This window comes from Bison bison, unplaced genomic scaffold, assembly GCF_000754665.1.
Source record: "Bison bison bison isolate TAMUID 2011002044 unplaced genomic scaffold, Bison_UMD1.0 scf7180017864263, whole genome shotgun sequence".
Taxonomy (NCBI): domain Eukaryota; kingdom Metazoa; phylum Chordata; class Mammalia; order Artiodactyla; family Bovidae; genus Bison; species Bison bison.
The window spans coordinates 9,433,187-9,449,961 of NW_011494835.1; the positions used below are offsets into that span (position 1 = coordinate 9,433,187).

The following is a 16,775-nucleotide window of genomic DNA, read 5'->3' on the forward strand; positions in this document are numbered from 1 at the left end:
ATTGTAGTTGAGTATCAGTAAACATAATAGTCCCAGGCCCTGAGGCATATGCATTTACATTTAATTGACAAAAGTTACCTGATTGAAAATCATAATATACGAATGGCTAACTCAATCACCTGAGTGACTGATGCAGCATTCAGTGAAGAATATTGATGTTAAAATAGCTGGGAAAAGAATCAGCTCTAAAGAATTCAACTGGATGGCTGGGAATAGACTCTCAAGTTTATGTGGCAGGTAGGAATCTCTGTTTTATGACTTTGCTTATTTTCTATAACTACTCAAATTTCTGCCATTTTGGCAGACACAGCATTTTAATATATAGCCAACCCATTCTCTTTTTCTAAATGCATCCTAAGTCTAGGGAAATCTTACATAGGACAAGGCATTGGAGAGACTCATTGGATTCTCAGTGTCCTCTTCCTGCCCGAGTGAGGTCCATGGTTTTATCTGGACCCATTTACCAATCCATGTTTCACCCTCGTAGTCATTTCTATCCCCATTTCTTCCTCTGTTTTCTGTACTTCCAGGCCAATTCATAGGCATAAGCATCATGCTGCTATATCCATGCAAAGGCACAGAAATCCCTGGAAGGCTGTCTGAGGGCTTGCCTTTTTTTCTCCACTTCCACAATGCTGACTGGGAAGTAAAACTCAGAGTGTTTTTCTGGGAGGAAACCATCCATTTCAGTATCCAGTCCTCATCATGTCTCATCTCTCACTTGCCTCTTTTCCAAAGGAAAATTTTCTATTTAAGTGTGTGTGGAGAGTCCCCTCTTCAATTTACCCCTCTTAAATGTATATTATATACATAGTATTTCTCCATTTATTGAAGCAACTAGTGTCTTGGGAGATAATAGTCAGGACATGTCTCTTTCTGCTTTCTCTCATCTCTTCCATGAAGTATTGAGTAGGAAAAGGTGTAGCAACTTGACATAGAAGAATGAAGCAAAGTAAAAGGAGTAATATCCAAGAAAAATCACAATGAATAATGTTAAATATGGCTAGTCCTACATTTATGTATATTTAAATCACCTCATAATTTTTTGATCAAATAGCAGTCAAATGTATAATAAACAAAACTATAGAAATGGAACAACAGATCAGAACATGTATTCATTATTTTAACATTAATCTTTGAACATTTAAGGCACTGTTTCTAGTGACTCAGGATGCAAAAAATAACTAAACTGTCTTTTTTTAGATGCTTATGAGCTGTTGGAGATGCCAACACATAAATAAGAACACAAAAGTATTATAGATTATGAAAATATATAGAAAGCAGACTGTGGATGAAGGTCTAGGAGTGGTCAATTCTACTTAGGTGGAGAAGGATTAGGCAAGTTTCACAGAAATGAAGAATCTTGAGTTGAGTGTTGAAAGGTAGCCAGGTGTTTTCTAGCTGGCCAGAGCAGTGAAAGTATTCGAGAAGAGCGAGTAGGAATAGAAGAGCCATGGCATCACCAAGTAGGATGCAGACTGGAGTAAGGGAGTCTGGTTAAAAAGAAAATATAAGCAGTTTGACAAAGCAGTGGCACAGAGTGGGCTCTGTTAATAGTAAACTAGCTGAAGACATAATCTGAAGGACCCATATTTCATTCTACAGAACTCTGTATGACATTTTGAAAGATCAGGAATTTAGTTAAAAGGTGTTGAGGAACACTGTATGGTTTTATAGGAGGAGGATTAATAAGACCTAACTGGATCTTAGGGGTATCATGTTGGTTTCCGTTATGGAGGACAAATGCGAGGGGAGCACAGATAGAAGCAGGGAGAATATTCTGAAGAATTTTTCAGAGGCACTGGCAAGCCATATTTAAAAGCAACCAGTAGTAGCAATGGGGAAGCAGTAGCTTCATAGTGTTATAAAGAGGTTGAATTCACAAGACTGAGTGCATATACAACTACAGTCTAAAAATAACCCTAGGATAACACTAGATTTTTGGCATGGGTCTCTGGTATTCAGTGGTGTATTTTGCAAAGATTAAAAAATAAAAGAGAAGCAGGTCTCTCTGGGGGAGAAAAGTAACCTAGTATACAAATGAAAGGTAGATTAATTAGGAAAACTGGACCTTTTTAATGCTGAGAATGATTATTTTTTCATATCATTATATAAATGAAGGTTTTGAAATGTTAAGTTTAGAGCACATAATACGTTACTGACAGATATACTTTTCTCAATCATCTGCTGTAGGTAATTTTAGTACTTCATTTCAAAGTTCTAGCTGCCACACGGAGCTTATGTATCTAGTCAGATCTCAACATCTAGAATCATTATTCTCCTCTTAACTTGTAGCCTACTACACTAATGAATGTTTTGTGTTATTTGGAGGGCAAGATTTCAAACTGATCACACTTTCTCTCTCTTTTAAGATTTATGAACTTTATAAAAGGCTTCTTTCAGCTGGAATTGTCCTGTGTCATGTTCTGGACTGTGTTCTTCATCTAATCTCCCATTAATATTAAACCAAAGTCAACAACAACAACAGAACCTTATAAGAGAAGGTTTATAATTCTGGGGATGCAATTATCTTTATGCATTTAATAGCATGTTGCCCTTTATGACATTTAAAAATTAACAGAATTCCATCTTAAGTCACCAGTTAAACAGATGGCATTAACCTGTGGGAATTTAACAAATGAAATTGTTTTTAAAATTGTGCATGTGAAAGTTGGCCATGGCATTTATGAAAGACATTCTGACTTTAGGCCTGTTAAAGGATGGAGCAAGGGACAACAGCATGTTAGTGTCAGCTTCCTTTAGCTGTCACTTTAATTTTAGGGCAAATTTTGTTTTCAGTTAAAGAAAAAAGGTACTGATTTTTCCTCTCTCCAACCTTACCATTCTCCTGTGTTTTTCATTTCTGATGATTGTCACTGTCCAGACATGCCTACCATAAAATAAATCAATCAAATAACTTTCAATTATTTTGATCATTCAATAAGCATTCACTGAGCTTCTGAGTAAAAGTGGAAAAGCAAACATAAACTCGAAGGACTGATATGAGGAACAACTTCATACTGGCCTTTGCTACTTGACTACTAGAATAATTGATTTTCTTATGCTAATTTTTGTGGCTCCCCAAGCAGAACAATGCAATTAGACCAATAGTGATCTATTTGCACTTCTTATGAGTGTGCACTGTGGGATGAGTCAACGTGAAATAGACAAGTGTTTATAGGGGCAGTTCTGGGAGAGGTAGCCCAGTGAGGAACAGGAGATGACAAAATTCATGCAGGGAAACTGAACTTAATCAGGGGTGGAATCACCTCATTGTGGGCCCCTGTGACTTCAGAAAAGCAGACCAACCTTGTTGACCTCCTTTGGAGAGAAACAGGTCATAGTTCTAGAAAGGACACCCAGCTTCAGAAAGAAGACCCAGGTTCAAGCTGTGGGAGTATCACAGCTTGAGAGAGAGGGAGGGAAGTAGGAACACAACTGATGTTGTTGTTGTTTAGTCACTAAGTTGCATCCTACTCTTTTGAGACCCTATGGATTGTAGCCCGCCAGCATCTCTGTCCATGGGATTCTCCAGGCAAGAAAACCATAATGGGTTGCCATTTCCTTCTCCAGGGGATCTTCACAACCAAGGGATTGAACCCATGTCTCCTTCTTTGGCAGATGGATTTTTTTCTACTGAGCCCCCTGGGAAGCTCAAGGAAACATATACTGGTGCCAACAGATTCCTACTATATTGGCACTGAAGCCAATATACATGTCCTGTTACTATTTGTATTAGTTATCTACTGATGCATTGCAAACTGCCATATGCTTAGTGGCTAAAAACCCCTCATATTTATTATTTCATAGTCTGTATTTTGGGAATCCAGACACAGCTAGTAGATACTCTATTTCACGGCTTCTCCAAAGGCTGAAATGAAGGTCTTGACCAGGAAAAGGGATTCATCTAAAAATCAAATAGGAAAGGCTCCACTTTCAAGCTCAAATGATGGTTGGCAAGATTCAAATTTAGTTTGATTATCAGGCAGAGGCCTCAGGCTCTTGCTGATTATTGGGCAGAGGCCATTCTCAGTTCCTTGTCATGTAGATGGTTCCAATGGCTGGCTTCCTTCACCCAAACGAGCAAGGGTGAGAGTCAAGAAAGTCTCCCAGCAAGACAGAAACTGCAATCTTAGAAGTGACTTACCAGTTTTTTGCCTTATCCTATAGCTTAGAAACAAATAATAGGTCCCCTTCCATACTAAAGGTGTGAATGTCAACAGGTAGCAATAATAAGGGTACCGCAAGCATACGATAGAATAGAACATGTGACTAAGACCATACACTTAGGAGCCAGACACCATGGGTTCAGATCTCAACTCTGCTACTTACTAAGCTGTGTACTTGACACTGAGTTACTTAAATTCTTTGTATCCAGTTTCCCTGTTTATAAGATAGAAAAAATAATCACATTCACCTCATGGGATTGTTGTAAGGATTAAATGAGTTCAGATGTTTAAGCAGTAGGAAAGTCTTACTAAATGTTTGTTATTACATTTTGTGAGTAATATGGCAAAAACAGATGTATTTGTCACCCAGCTAGACCATGGGTCATCCACTCAAGAGCATTTTTGAGTTTGTAGATAGAAAGGCATGAATATCAGGAATCAGTGCTTCACAGAAAGAGCAGACCGATAGATCTGCCTCTACAAAACAGATCTGGGCCCTGGCTCTCCTCATGGAGAGCAGGGTATGGAGGGAATTACATCCATCCCGAGAGCCCTTAAGCCAAAATGAGGATGCACATGGGTCTGAGTCTTATATACTGTATTTTTCCTCTTAGGTAAAGGGATAAGAGTCCTCATATTTTGTTTCCCTCCTGAGAAATGAAAATTCTCATTTTTCTGTAGCACCAAGCGGAATAAGAATCTTGTAGTGTACTTAACTTCCGCCTCAACACTTCTATGCTCTATATGTTATTGTGTATACCTAGCTCTATTCTCTGGAGAGGGCAATGGCACCCCACTCCAGTACTCTTGCCTGGAAAATCCCATGGGCAGAGGAGCCTGGTAGGCTGCATTCCATGGGGTCGCAAAGAGTCGGACACAACTGAGCAACTTCACTTTCACTTTTCACTTTCATGCATTGGAGAAGGAAATGGCAACCCACTCCAGTATTCTTGCTGGAGAATCCCAGGGACAGGGGAGCCTGGTGGGCTGCCGTCTATGGGGTCGCACAGAGTCGGACATGACTGAAGTGACTTAGCAGCAGCAGCAGCAGCTCTATTCTCCAACATCACGTTACTACCTCTTTTACATCGTTCACTATCCTCAGCAACTGACTTCTTTGTTCCCTGAGGAAACCAGGACCTTTTTTTGCCTCAGGATTTTACATATGGTTTTCTTTCTAACTGAATATTTTCTCCACATCTCTTCATACTGTTGTTCTTTGGTCTCAACTTCAACGTCCTCCTCAGGGAGACACTGCTGAGGGAGTCTCAACCCTCCCACAAAGCGCCAAGCATGTAACTCTCTCTTCCATAATTTCTTTACTTTCTCTCCTTATTAGAATCTAAGCACCAGAATTACCAAACTCTTTTCTACCTGGTTCTGTTCAATACTGGCAACATCTAGCATAGGTGCTTGTAATAAATATTTGTTGAATAATGAATGATACAGATGTAATGATATGCTTGCTGAATTCAGTTGCATTGTTACAAAAGGTAGAAAAGTCATTTTAGCCATTTTAAACTCTCAAGATTTCAAATAAAATACACTCCAAAATATAGTCACATAAAGACAGTTATTTTTTTTTTTTTTGTAACAATGATTTAAAGATATGTCTTACTTTTCCATAAGATGTTAAAGAAAAACCCAAACAAACTTTTTGGTCAACCCAAACTTTTAAACCGTCACCAGAGTAGCATTTGAATATTAAAGCTTGACATATTACAAAATTCAATCAGCCACAATATTCAATGAAATGTATAATGCAAATATATATGAAGATAAGTAGGAGAATTGCTATTAATACCAGTAATACAGCATTCTAAACTTGTAATTTTGTGGTTGGGCCACAAATAAACAGTTAATTTCCTCACCAAATACACATAAGCTACCCTCTATGCAATTATTATCTTATTTTCTAACTCACCTTTTACCATTGTAATGAGTGTTATTTGAAATACTTTGAGTATTAAAAAGAAAAACATATAGAAATATTCTTTTTAAAATAAATTCCCAATGCTATTTTGTATGATGTAGAAGAATATAGTGGTCTATAACCTCAGGAACTTAAAAATACTATTTTTTATTTTTAAAAAAGTTATTATTATAGTGGAATTATTATCATTGTTCAACGTATTTGAGTGTTTAACTTTTTTCACTTAGCAAAATGCATTTGAGATATATCCATATTACTGCATTAATGAAAACTTTATTCCTCTTATTGTCAAGTAAAATTCCATTGTATCAGTTTATTCAACAACTGAAATGCAAATTTCTTGATTTCAGTTTTGGTGATTAACAATAAAGTTGACATCCATTTAGAAACAGATTTTGGTGTGATTATACATTTTCACTTCTGTAGGCCAAATACATCAGATGAGGTGCGTTACTGGATCATATGTCAAGAGCACGTTTAGCTTTACAAGAAGCTGCCAGTTTCCCAAAACAGTTGTATCACTTTACATTTCTGCCACCAAAATATGAGATATTTCTCAATACCTGGGAAAATTCTCACAACATACAGTATAGCTAAACACAAAGAGTAGTACACAAATTCTACATACTCTGTGAACTCAATTTTTTTTAGAAAGAAAGATTGTTTAGAAATATAACCAATTATTAATGTAATTATTTCTAGGGGCTGTTTAGAGTATGAGTATTTTAATTTTATATTATCTGCTTTTATGTTTTTTCACATTACTTCTACTGTAAATTATTTTTAATAAGGAAATTTTCTAAAACAACTACATAAAGTTTCTCTTTAGACATTTTAATGGTTGAAAATCAATGAACAGTTCTTTTTACCATGGAAGACTGATATGAATCAGCTGCATTAATTAAACCTCCAGGACAGGAATAAATGGAGGAACAATGGTTAAATAAAGTTTGGACAATAATCTGAAGGAAGTGTTTTAAGCAGTGGGTGGTGCCTGTGTAAAATAACACCCTGCCAAGAGGAGCAGTAGAGCAGTTCCCTGGGCCACTTCAGGAGAACAGAAAGAACACTTAACAGGAGAGACCCCTGAGGACTATTTTTATATTAATGGCTAAACTCACTGCTGAAGTCAGGTGGGAATTTGGCCAGGACTCTGCTAAATCTCAGGTGCTTGATGTAGCTCCTTTTAGACAACAGGTTTTCTGAAGCATGTATAGGCCAACTTCACAGAATTTGATGGTAAGTGCTTTTTTGTTGTTATTGTTAGATTTGTCAATTCCAGAGATTTGATCCCACAGGTTAGTTCAAAATTATTTCTGAGCCTTCATATTTGTTAATTTTCAAACATGTAGCACAAAGGAAGGAAAAAGTCCTTCTTTTTATAGCTCATTCATTCTTAACACTTTTTTTTTCTCTGCTCTATCCCTGTTCTATTAACACAAAGACGCCTTCTATTTTATATAGCTGTAAAAACCAGCAGGCTTCTCTCTTAATCAGTGCTGTCTAGGTTCATTGCCTGAGGGCCTAGGTCGTTAGTAATAAAGGTCATTAGTTGATGTTTCCAACATCCATAGACTGTCAGATGATCCTTTCCTTTAATCTCCCTATGATTAGAAACAGGCCCACGCTTGTGCTATTTAGTAATTTTATTTTCTTGTTGTGGGAAAAGTAAAAGGTTACCTCTTGGAAACAAAAGCTTTTTAAACTAATAGCTGCTTCACAGTAGACATGAAGGAATAACAGACTATGTATAAAGATACTCAAAGCAGAAACAAGAGAAATGGAAGGAATTGGTATCTGCTGCACCCTAGGTTTCTTCAAGGAGCTGAATTAAATCGAGCCATAGGCAGCCTCCACTTGCTTGCCCTCATTACCTTACATCTTAGAGCATTGTCTGATTTCCAGCATTCTAATTGAAAAGACTCTTTGTAGTAAAAAGCTCCGTTTGAGTCACTTTGAAATCATGATCCTTGAGTTTTCTTTCTGACAAATGTTTCTTGGACATCACTAAGCTTATTAAACAGTTCTGTGTTTGGAAGCTTCTGATGTTGGGACAGACATAGTCCAGACACCTTCCTATAAAAAAAATAGCAGTCAATTCCCTGTAGATTCTTTGGAAAGAAGCTGTGTGCTTCTCTCCCTCCCTTGACCTGTATCTTTGGAAGTTCAATGCCATGTACACAGGACATACCCGGTAAACAACTGCAGTGGCAGATCATGATTATGTAATTATTATTGGTAATAGAACAAATTGCTTTTTGTTCTGCAGTCTTCTTCATCTTTTTTCCTTCATGCCCTCAAAGGAAGAATGGGAACTTGCAAAGCATCAGAAAGTTTTTAAAGGAAAAATAGTTTTATTTGAGTGAAATTTAAATAATCTTTAGGGAGTTGAAGTATTTATGAAGTCTGAACACCTAACAAAATTGTTCATAGTTCATTGTTGAATGTTGAAAAATAAGATTAATGAATGTAATTATAGGTTTGTCTCTCTATTCCAACATTTTATTCAACATTATGTTATAGAATGAATACTGCCATATAATAATTGTCCTAGGAAAGTGATTTTTAAAGAAAGGTCTTTGTTTTCATTGTTATTTTTCAGAACAGAAAAATCACCTGTTTTATTTTTTAAAATTCCTTGAGACAAGGCAATACATGAGCCAGTTAAAAAGAAACTGGCAAACATACAGGATTTAAAGCTCAAACTGGTAAAAAGCATAATCAATTGCATCACATGTGGCAAACTTTGGTTATATACTAATTATTTATCTCAGCTGAATTAGCTACTCCTGGAAATTGGCTTCTTCTCTCCATAGTCGTGCTGAAGTCCATGGGGTAGCAAAAAGTCAGACATGAGTGACTGAACTGACTGACTCTACATTGTCAGCATCCCTTTGAACATTCAGGTCCTCATTAATGCAAAAGTGATGCAAAGAATTCTGTAGTCACCTGCTTATTAATACATATCATCTTTTATTTTAATCTATTAATTAAGGGATCTATTAATTAAAGGGATTTGTGATTTAAATTAAGGGGATTTGTGGAAAAATAAAGAGAAAAAAAGAACTCTGAGTAGTTGCAGTGAAGAAAGAAAGTACTGGGGTACTGAGGAAATATTGCTGGGAGATCAACCAATAGGATGGTACTTGTGTCCAGACCAATGATCATTCATAGATGTGACTATTCATTTAACACTGGATTCCTAGTATGTGCCTTCCACTGTGCCGGAACAGGCCTTAACACCAAGCACCATAGCATTTAATGAGACACGATTTAAACACGAAGGAGGGAATGGCAAAGAAAGTGATATGGGCACTGTGATGAGGAGAGACATTGGTGAGGCCCCTAATCAAATTGGTGCTCAGGTGGTAGAAAAAGAAACAAGCTTCATAAAGAATCAAAACTTAAAATGAATCTTGGAATCCTAAATGAAACATTTAAGTACAGGGTCCACTACGTAAGGAAGAAGATTTATCTTTGGTTCCAGTCTAAAATGTTGGCAGATGCTAGACTGTGATTTCTGAAGGTCACAGACTAGAGAAGATAATTTTCTATAAGCCTAATGTAGCCATGGAAATCAACCCTTAATATCCATTGGAAGGACTGATGCTGAAGCTCCAATACTTTGGTCACCTGATGCAAAGGGTTGACTCATTGGAAAAGACCCTGATGCTGGGAAAGATTGCAGCAGGAGAAGGGGGTGACAGAGGATGAGATGGCAGAGGATGAGATGGTTGGATGGCATCACCGACTCAATGGACATGAATATGAGTAAACTCTGGGAGATAGTGAAAGACAGGGAAGCTAGGCATGCTGCAGTCCATGGGGTCATGAAGAGCCAGACACAACTTAGTGACTGAACAATAACAACCAGAAGGGCAACCTTGGAGTAAAAAGCTGAAATTTCACTTTATTACTGCTTCTAATCAGCAGCCACTTTTAAGTCGTGAATGATACTTTACTATTCCCAGACAGAACAAAACAGCTCTATTCTTCTGCATTGGCGTAGGTTTTATTGGCTCTTCACTTGTTTTGGATAGCTTGTTCGGTGACTGAACTATATAACGGTAATCACAGACCACTTGAATATGACTCCCCTGTCTGACAAAAGGTTGGAAAACTATGAAATAGATACCTTTATCAAAGAGATGCCACCGTAAGCAAATTATTTATTATACATTTAAAATTAGAAATTTTCTCTAAGTAGAACTTCTAGCTATGGAGGTTCCATTATTTATGGCATTACGTTTAAAATTTGATGAACAACATAATTAAAGAAGTAAATCAAATGTATTTTTATCATATGCCTGAGAATCACTGAATATTGTCTTGGAAACAATAATTTAAAAAATACATTGTATCACTTATGCTTTATAATTACTGTTTTATGCATGTACTAAAAAAACTGAAGACAGAACCAACCTTGTTATAGGCTTAAAGGTAATTTGGGAAATGAATCATTAAGACACAACCTAACTTGATACCTATAGTCAATAAGAATTGGCTACTGTGTTTAATGCAAATGATAATAAGTATAAGTGCACAAATACCCTCTCTAACACTGGTGAATACAGAAAATGTACATTCTATAAGCATAACAGAATATTCTTTCAAGCATTCTGTAGTATTTCCTTTTTTTTTTTTTTTCTTCCCCTTCCCCTTGTTCTTGACTCCTCCTCTCCATTCTTCAGTTTCAAATGGGTATATTTGTGAGATATATATTAATAGGAATTCAAGAAAGTTTTGATTTACCTCTCATCTTTCCAATCCAATTGAAATTTTAACAGCCCACAAATTCTGCATTCAGAATTACTTATTTAAAATAAATTTACAAAGGAAAAAAATTGGCATTTTCACTTTATGAATCAAAGAAAGTTCAAATTTGCCCCCAAAATAACCTTGTATAGATAAGATAGGCTGAGCAAACTAACCCATGACTGTTGATTCCGGTTTAGTTACACAGTTACCTCACCTCCAAGTCTTATCTGACTGTGCTGCATGCTTGTTTTAGGGGAGTAAATCTTCAGCAGGAGGAGGCAAATACCAAGAGGGGTCCTTGATGGTCTTTGTAGAAACTAGGAGTACTAGGGTAAGAAAGAATGGAAAAAAAAAAAAGAAACCCCTTTGGAAAGGTTTAGTTTGTATGAGATGCTGAATCAGTAGTAACTTTGGGCCAGGAAAGTGACCTAAGCAATTTTATTTAGAAGTTATCAAAAAGAATGTGTCTGCTTAGAATTTTATGCTGAGTAGGCAAAAGATGGTTTGGGAAGGCGTACATTAGTCAATAGGCTACTTTTAAATCATGAAGTTATTTATCAGTATCTGAGCTGCTTTTGAACTCTCATATAGATTTACAGAAATAAAAAGACAAATACAAAATCAGGAACTCTTAAGTTCTACTCCAAGAGGCTCCATTCATAGAGAATAGAATGGGAATGATGCTTTTGGAACTTCTTGAACATTTGGTAAACTTCTTGAACATTTACAGATTTTCTTGAATACTTACAGTAAATTTCTGCTATAATTTGATATATTTCTGATATAATGTATATCAATCTCCATATGTAAATTTTAGAAAAAAGATAACTTTAAAACATCCTATTTAATTACTAGACAATCAGCATGCTAATTATATAGAACTGATAACCAGATCTGCAAATATTTAAAGTGACCAAAAATACATATGAATCTTGCCATAGTTTTAGAACTAATTTTGATATAATTTAACATCCATTATGGATGAAAACTCTCATTAAAGTAGAGACAGATGTAGAGTTCCATATATATGTGTGTATCTGTCTATACATATATTTATACAAAATATATGATCATATATACACATGATGTATAATATGTGTCTCAAAGTTAACATGTTAAAACACAGGCTCCTGATCATTTCACAAAAATCTAGGTTTATTTACAATCTTCTTCATGTGTGTTAAGTCAACTCCATCCTTTCAGTTTTTCAAACCAGAAAATTTGGAGTCATACTTGACACTCAGAAAATCCTGTTAATTCTTTCAAATAAATTCTGAATGTGACTACTTCTATTGCTACAAGTTTGGTAGCAAAAATGAGGCAGACCTAATATTAAAATTATGAAAAGATGTATATTGATATATTACATAGAATAATCAAGTTACAAATAATTTTTATGTTACCACTTGTGTTCCATAATTTCTCACTCTATATAGTAATGTATGTATATATGCATTTGTTTTGCTTTTGTAAGTAATAAGTAAGAAAGAATATCTTTGGAAGACTGATGGTGTATTTGTTTGAGATAATGAGCTGATTGGGGAAAACATGGGTGAGGGGTTCTTTTAATTGTATAATTTCCAGTACCTTCTGAATTTTATACCAAGTGAATGTATTATTAACTATTAAAACTAAAATTTTAGAAGACTATAATTATTTAAGGAAACAGTTTACTTTTCTCTTGGCAGTTACTTTATATGGTACTTTGGATAATAAATATTTTCAGATTTTCATTTTAACAATCAAATAGTAAAATATCAATTCAACATTATGTAGTATAGATAAAATTATGTTTTGATAATTTTTTATTGCTGCTTTTTGTATAGATGTGGTTAGAAAGTGGAGATAAATTACTTATGCCATTATAAACTATTTTATCTAGTGAAACTTAGATAAAATTAAGAAAATGAAATGTACATTTTGTGTTTAAACAAAAAAAAATCACAAAATCCATGAATTTAACAATAGATCAAATGATCTTTCAGGGAGAATGATACAGCTAAATACAGCAATAACAAAAAAGGGAAAAGTACACAAAATATCCTTAAGGGAATAATCCTAGTATTGCAGAGACAATACATGACTTCAGAGAATGATTTCTTTCTTCTTCCTCGGTGATAAAATACTATGATTATGAACAGTAATTAACTCTAAAACAACACGGAAGTTGGATGGAAAGAACTCTACCTAAAATGTTGAATAATTAAAGTGAATGCAATAGGAAGCACGCACTGGGGACATAAAACGTGCTACCCTGGCAGAGCTATTAACTACTGCATTAGAGCCCCTAAATCATGTGCTCTTTACCTTCATTGACTTAGGTCAAACTGGATCTTTCCACTAAAGGAGCCAAATGAGCTTCATGTTTCAGCTGGTTGATGCCAATGGCAAAGAGACCTTCAGATGCACTTCGAGAAAGATGTATGATCAAGGAGTAATAAGCTTTTCTCCATTAGTGTAACAAGTCAAAATATCATTTAATTTATTTCTGAAAGTTTTTTTTTTTCTCTTTTACTGTAACAGATATAGCTCATCACTTAACTTCATTCACCAAACATTATGCACTAGCATTTTACTATAATTTTAGGAAGAGAAAGGAGAAGCATTTCAGGGGTGATTCATTGATATTCCTGAAAATAGGATCCTTGCTTCAGGATTCTTAAAATGTTAAGCAAGGTGGATACTGAATGCAGTACAAGTGAATAATGAGGTTACGGTCTTCTGTTGCTATTTTAACTGCATGTTGTACAGATAAATGCTTACAAAATCCACAGAAAGCATTTTGAAATTTCAAAGAAGAGATAGAAAGTATAATTGATGCCACCATTGAAGGCCAAAGAGAAGCAATGAAAATAGAGTAAAATACCAGTAAATATTAATGTAATACTACTAAGATTCTATGACGATCTGTGCTATATATAATTAGGGTCATTTTCTCATGTCATAGATTATCTGCATGAGAAAATGCAAGTATATAGATGTTATAATCTCTAGATTCTTGGTTCCATACAGAAGAAAGAAACTTATTGTGAGTTCAGTTTTTCAGTCATCTTAATAACATATGGATGTTATGGTATCTTTTTGGTCAAAAACAAGAAGTCTGGGGACATAGAGAAGATAATTGACATAATTTAGATTGAAATTGGGGGGGTACTAAAGATTATACTGTGAATCTAGATAAAATGGGCATTTATATACAGTATTACAAAAATGAATAAACATAGTACAGGTAGTATAAACAGTTATCAGGTGGTAGTGAAATATTTTTGCATTGCAGTTTACTGTAGAAATAAAAGCATCTGGAATTAGATTCAGAAAATCATATTGATTTCATTTTCTTACTTTGAAAATTGTCATTAAAGTCACTAAATATCTCTTAAACTCTATTTATTAGGAATTTAGGAATAAAACTAGGAATAATAATTCTTACATCATAGGGATATTATGGATATTAAATTAAGTAATGGGTAGCACTTGGCACAAAATAAATGCTCAATTTATTACAGCCATTATTCTGTGCAAATTTTGCTATGTTAAGCATTTCTTGTAAATGTAATTGTAAATGCATTTTGTTTCTTTTGACAGTCAGTGACCTAACTATAACTATTAATCAAGTGTTAGCCTGGTAATGTGTAAGTATGGTATAGGCTTGCTTTCAAAAGAGTGCGTGATCATTAAGCCGTATAAAGAAACAGATCTGGCTCTGACTTTTGACAATGAGGTTGACTCTCTTTTTTCTATCACGCTTTTGAAGCATTTTGCAGTTCCACCTTGTAGATGAACCCCACCGCCACCACCACCTGAAGCCCGTTGGGTTTTCCCTCAGAGAACTATCGCACAGTGGTTAGGAAGGGACTCTAGTGAAGAGTCCTGACTTGGAATTCCATACTATCTTTGAAGAAGTGACTTTTGTGTAGCTTAATTTTATTATGCTAAAATAAGGATAAAAATAGCAAACTTTTATTTGAGAATTAAATGAAATGATGCATTATATGTGAAAATAATTTACAAAGGCCTATCACATAAAAATCTGTTTGTAAATGTTAGCCATCATCCTTAGTCACTAGGCTTTTGGCTTTTCTCAACAATTGAAAAGAATCTGGGAATCTGAAAGAATCATGTTCTATCCTGAAACCTATATTCAAGTTCTAATGAAGTCATATTTGTATGATTTAGGAGTGAGTTTGATTATTATTAATAAAATTAAGCACAGTCATTTTAAAACTTGGTAACATTATTATCTAAACTTGATTATAGCTGCACACTCTGACTTGGCTTAGAGTTTTACAAACTTGTTTTCCATCAATTGATTCATCTTATTTGGCTCATTGGTAAAGAAGATGCCTGCAATGCAGGAGATGCCAGAAATATGGGTTTGGAAAATCTCCTGGAGGAGGGCACAGCAACCCACTCCAGTATTCTTGCCTGGAGAATCCCATGGACAGACACTAGGCCTACAGTCTACAGTCCATAGGTCACAAAGAGTCACACATGACTGAAGCGATTGAGCACAACCCATTTTGCCCACACTACTCTCCATTTGTAAAACAGATGGCGAATGAATTACAATTTCTTTTTTTCAAATACATAGACATTCCCTTGCAAATTTATGTATAGCAAAAGTTGACTGTTGAGATACAACCAAGATCCATTCTAAAGGAGATCAGTCCTGAGCGTTCTTTGGAAGGAATGATGCTAAAGCTGAAACTCCAGGACTTTGGCCCTCTCATGCGAAGAGTTGATTCATTGGAAAAGACTCTGATGCTGGGAGGGATTGGGGGCAGGAGGAGAAGGGGACGACAGAGAATGAGATGGCTGGATGGCATCACTGACTCGATGGACATGAGTTTGAGTTAACTCTGGGAGTTGGTGATGGACAGGGAGGCCTGGCATGTTGCGATTCATGGGGTGGCAAAGAGTCGAACACGACTGAGCCACTGAACTGAACTGAAGATATAACAGATACAATACTTTATATTTTAAATACAAGATGTTTAGTTTACTTATTTTTTGAATTGATGTAACCAAGTCATTTTCAGCTATCTATAATTACAGTACATACAAGTAACTACTTTCTTAATTGAGAACTGGAATAATTATCCATTTAATCACAAGTTAATATATGGTACATTTTAAACTAATTTGGTTACTTAATAATTATTTTTTTCTCTACATACCATTGTTTATATGATAATTGTATAATATTGGCCTTACTTTGCTAGTAAATAAATAGGCCTAAAATTCTAGAGAAATTTAACCAAGGTTTCCTTGCCATCTTGTGAGAATATATTAAGTAAATATTTTTAAAATTAAAGTAAAATAGAATTAGTTTAAGAAAGACAAAAAAGTTTTAAAAAGACTCAAAAACCCAAGGGAAACAAACTGCTTCGATGTATTTAGTTCAATGTTTGATATAAATTCTGCTAACTGCTTTAGAGGAAATTATATGACATACAAAACTAACTGGACATTTTGGTGAAACAATTAGAACAATTAGAACTAGATTTACCTTGTTTTTTCTTGGGTAAGGCATAACGGACCATGTAGGACTTAGAAATAATAGGATGGGCTCATTTAATTATGCTTTCAGAATCTTAGTTTTATATTTAAGTATTATTTTTATTATCTTTCCTGCTCTTTGCTTCTCATTAAAACAAACTCTCTTTTCAGAATGTAGAAATCTATTTTAATAGAATAAAGTGAAACTAAATCTGTAGATCTAGGTTACAGAACATATAACTAACTGGAAATAATTTTGAATCAAATACAATATTAACTTCTGATTATTTCTGTGTTGTAAAAAATTACTGTTGATTTTACTTTTTATCTTATTGTTTATTTTCTTATTCTACAATTAATAACATATATTTCTTGTATAGCATAGTAATTTTTCAAACCAATGGTATAAATAAATG

At 34.9% G+C, this 16,775-nt stretch overlaps 1 protein-coding gene across 1 annotated transcript in view; it reads right to left on the minus strand.

The window, feature by feature from the left end:
* The window catches only part of LOC104994699 (endogenous retrovirus group K member 9 Pol protein-like), an 85,734-nt gene extending 69,331 nt beyond the window's left edge, over positions 1-16,403 (minus strand). Inside the window, exon 1 of the mRNA XM_010848353.1 lies at positions 16,370-16,403. Within this exon, the coding sequence (XP_010846655.1) occupies positions 16,370-16,403 (34 nt within the window). The remainder of the gene's footprint in view (positions 1-16,369) is intronic.
* Positions 16,404-16,775: the final 372 nt, after the last annotated feature.